Source organism: Eptatretus burgeri, chromosome 7, assembly GCF_056783735.1.
Source record: "Eptatretus burgeri isolate ZD-2024b chromosome 7, Ebu_testis_v1, whole genome shotgun sequence".
Taxonomy (NCBI): domain Eukaryota; kingdom Metazoa; phylum Chordata; class Myxini; order Myxiniformes; family Myxinidae; genus Eptatretus; species Eptatretus burgeri.
This window is the reverse complement of record NC_140967.1, coordinates 48,159,127-48,161,390: the sequence shown is the minus strand read 5'-3', so window position 1 is coordinate 48,161,390 and position 2,264 is coordinate 48,159,127. Positions and strand designations below refer to the sequence as shown.

At 43.1% G+C, this 2,264-nt stretch overlaps 1 protein-coding gene across 1 annotated transcript; it reads right to left on the bottom strand.

Annotated features, from left to right (window-relative positions):
- Positions 1–1,412: 1,412 nt before the first annotated feature.
- Positions 1,413–1,826, bottom strand: LOC147023216 (N-acetyltransferase 8-like). Its single transcript, XM_085890330.1, has one exon. It carries the CDS (start codon positions 1,824–1,826, stop codon positions 1,413–1,415), a length of 414 nt encoding a protein of 137 aa, XP_085746456.1.
- Between the last annotated feature and the right edge of the window lie 438 nt (positions 1,827–2,264).

Sequence of the window (2,264 nt, the reverse complement as noted above, 5' to 3'; positions counted from 1 at the left end):
CATAAGTCGAAACACGTCGCGGTAATGTCTTTTTTACGCGAAACTTATTTCTAACTTGTGTTTGACGTGCTTTGAACCAATTCTTTACGTAGCCCCAACACACATCGACGTATGTACACGTATTCCAATGACGTCTTCCGGTCGACAAAAAAAAAAAAAAAATGAATGTGTTTCTTGCTTACAACTGCCATATAAAGACATGTTCCCAGCGGTTTTGGGAATTGGTATATAAAAATGCTGCTCATAAAAGGGGAACCCAACAGTGTTTTCGAGTTCCTTTTTGAGTCGATGTCCATGTCAGCAGTAACAGTATCAGTATCAGTATCAGTATCAGTATTAGTATTAGTAGTAGTTTGTTCATGTTGGCAGTAGTAGGTGGGTGTGAGGGGGAGGGTGTGGGTTATGATGGATCGTCCTTGCGTCCGCGTGTCCACGGGTAGGTTCATAGGCTGCCACTCAACGATTTAAATGGCTGCATCTCCACTATTGAAAGTAGACGCTTGCGCTCAACAATTTGAATTTTTTTACACTCAACGACTTTTAAACGGTACCACTCAGCTAGTTTCATTGTTTACAATGAACGATTTAAATTGCTGTCACTCGCCTTTGTTTGTTTGTTGTTTTTTTTTTGACGCTGGGGTTTGGAAATTTGAAACGTTTCTTCTGAACGTGTTAAAACGCTCAAACTCGACTATTTTAAATAGACGCTGCCGATGGACAATTGGAATCATAGCCAAGCTAGACATCGAAGTGTGAACATCCTCGTCATGCCGAAGAAAAGTTTGAAGAATGCTGCAAATAAGTGTCCTGGCCGTGGCCGTGGCCGTGGACGCTGACGCAAGGACGATCCATTATACCGACGTCTTTCAGCCGATGAGTAACTTAAAAGTAACGTCTGTCGACGTGTGGCAACGATCGCGTAACGTGCCAACAACACGTTAATCATAGGTTAGAAATAAGTTTCGGGTACGCGAAACATTACCTCGGCATGTCTCAACTTATGATTAACTTACAAGTAACGTGCCTCGACGTGTGTCAACAATCGCGTGACGTGCCTTCAACTTATGGCCAGCGTAGCGGAACGTGTGAGTGATACGCCGGCATACGTCGTGAAATTTCAAGCATGAAAAAATTTGAGGACAACCGAAAAATACAACGTTTAAAGCCAACGTACAACGACGTATGGCAACGTACTACGACGCATGCCAGCGTGCTCTCAATGTTATCAAAACTTACCCATAACGTATTCAACGTGTGCCAGCGTTTTGGAAAAAAAAATTCAAAAAACGGCATACGTTGGCTAAAACGTCAAGGTGTGACCGGGCCTTAAGCACAACGTTTTTGCAAGTTTCACAATGTGATTGGAATCAATAATGTATAAGTGAAAGAAAACTATTAAAAAGATTTTCACTTTAGTCTCCAATTTCCTTCCCCATTTGTGAAATATTTCCAGTGATGAGGTATTGAGTGAACAATGGAACAAAATCAGATTTTACATTTCCCATCACCTTGAAGCCTTTTCTCATGTAGAGTCGTTGTGCTTCATATTGAACACCAGATGTGTACAGCACACATACGCGATATCCGAATTCCTTTGCTTCATGCAGAGCCACATCGATGAGAGCGGAGGCGATTCCCCGACGTTGATGCAACTGTTGCACGTACATGCGCATAAGCTGGCAAACCAAGGGACGATCAGATTGTTGTCTGATTGCGACTGTGCCAACAAGCCGACCATCTACCTCCGCCACCCAGAACCAGGCTCCACGAGGGGACACATAACGACTTCGGATGTTGCTCATGTCCGTTTCCAACGCATTGTTCATGTATGAGTTACAGGTTTTCCATGCACTCCAGTAAGTTATCAACAGAAGAGATGAAACCAAAAGTGCTCCAGCAGTGAATGATGAAAATGCGAGGTAAAAAAAAAAGAGATGAGTAGAATCAGCAGCATGCGAATAGTTCGGATGGAGGTCTTGAATACCCTCCAGTATAAAGAGCCCATTCCCTCACGAAAGAGTTTCCGTGCATCCTGATAGTCTTCATCTCTGTACGGCCTTGTGGTGTACCCCGAGGGAAGTGGGACATTCGCTCTGCTGGACATGATGCTCTCCACTCAAACAAAAACATATATTTTCAGTCTTGGGAGGTTTATAAATTCTTCTCGTTCGGAATGTCAGGAAAGGATGCCTTCTTCATATGACTCTAAAGCAAGGCAAAGTTGAAACACATTATCTGATGTTACTGTTGAACATTGGGCTCTT

What these genes read in the sequence shown, in the direction of transcription:
- LOC147023216 (XM_085890330.1), bottom strand. Translation starts at nt 1,826, where the DNA reads ATGAACAATGCGTTGGAAACGGACATGAGCAACATCCGAAGTCGTTAT.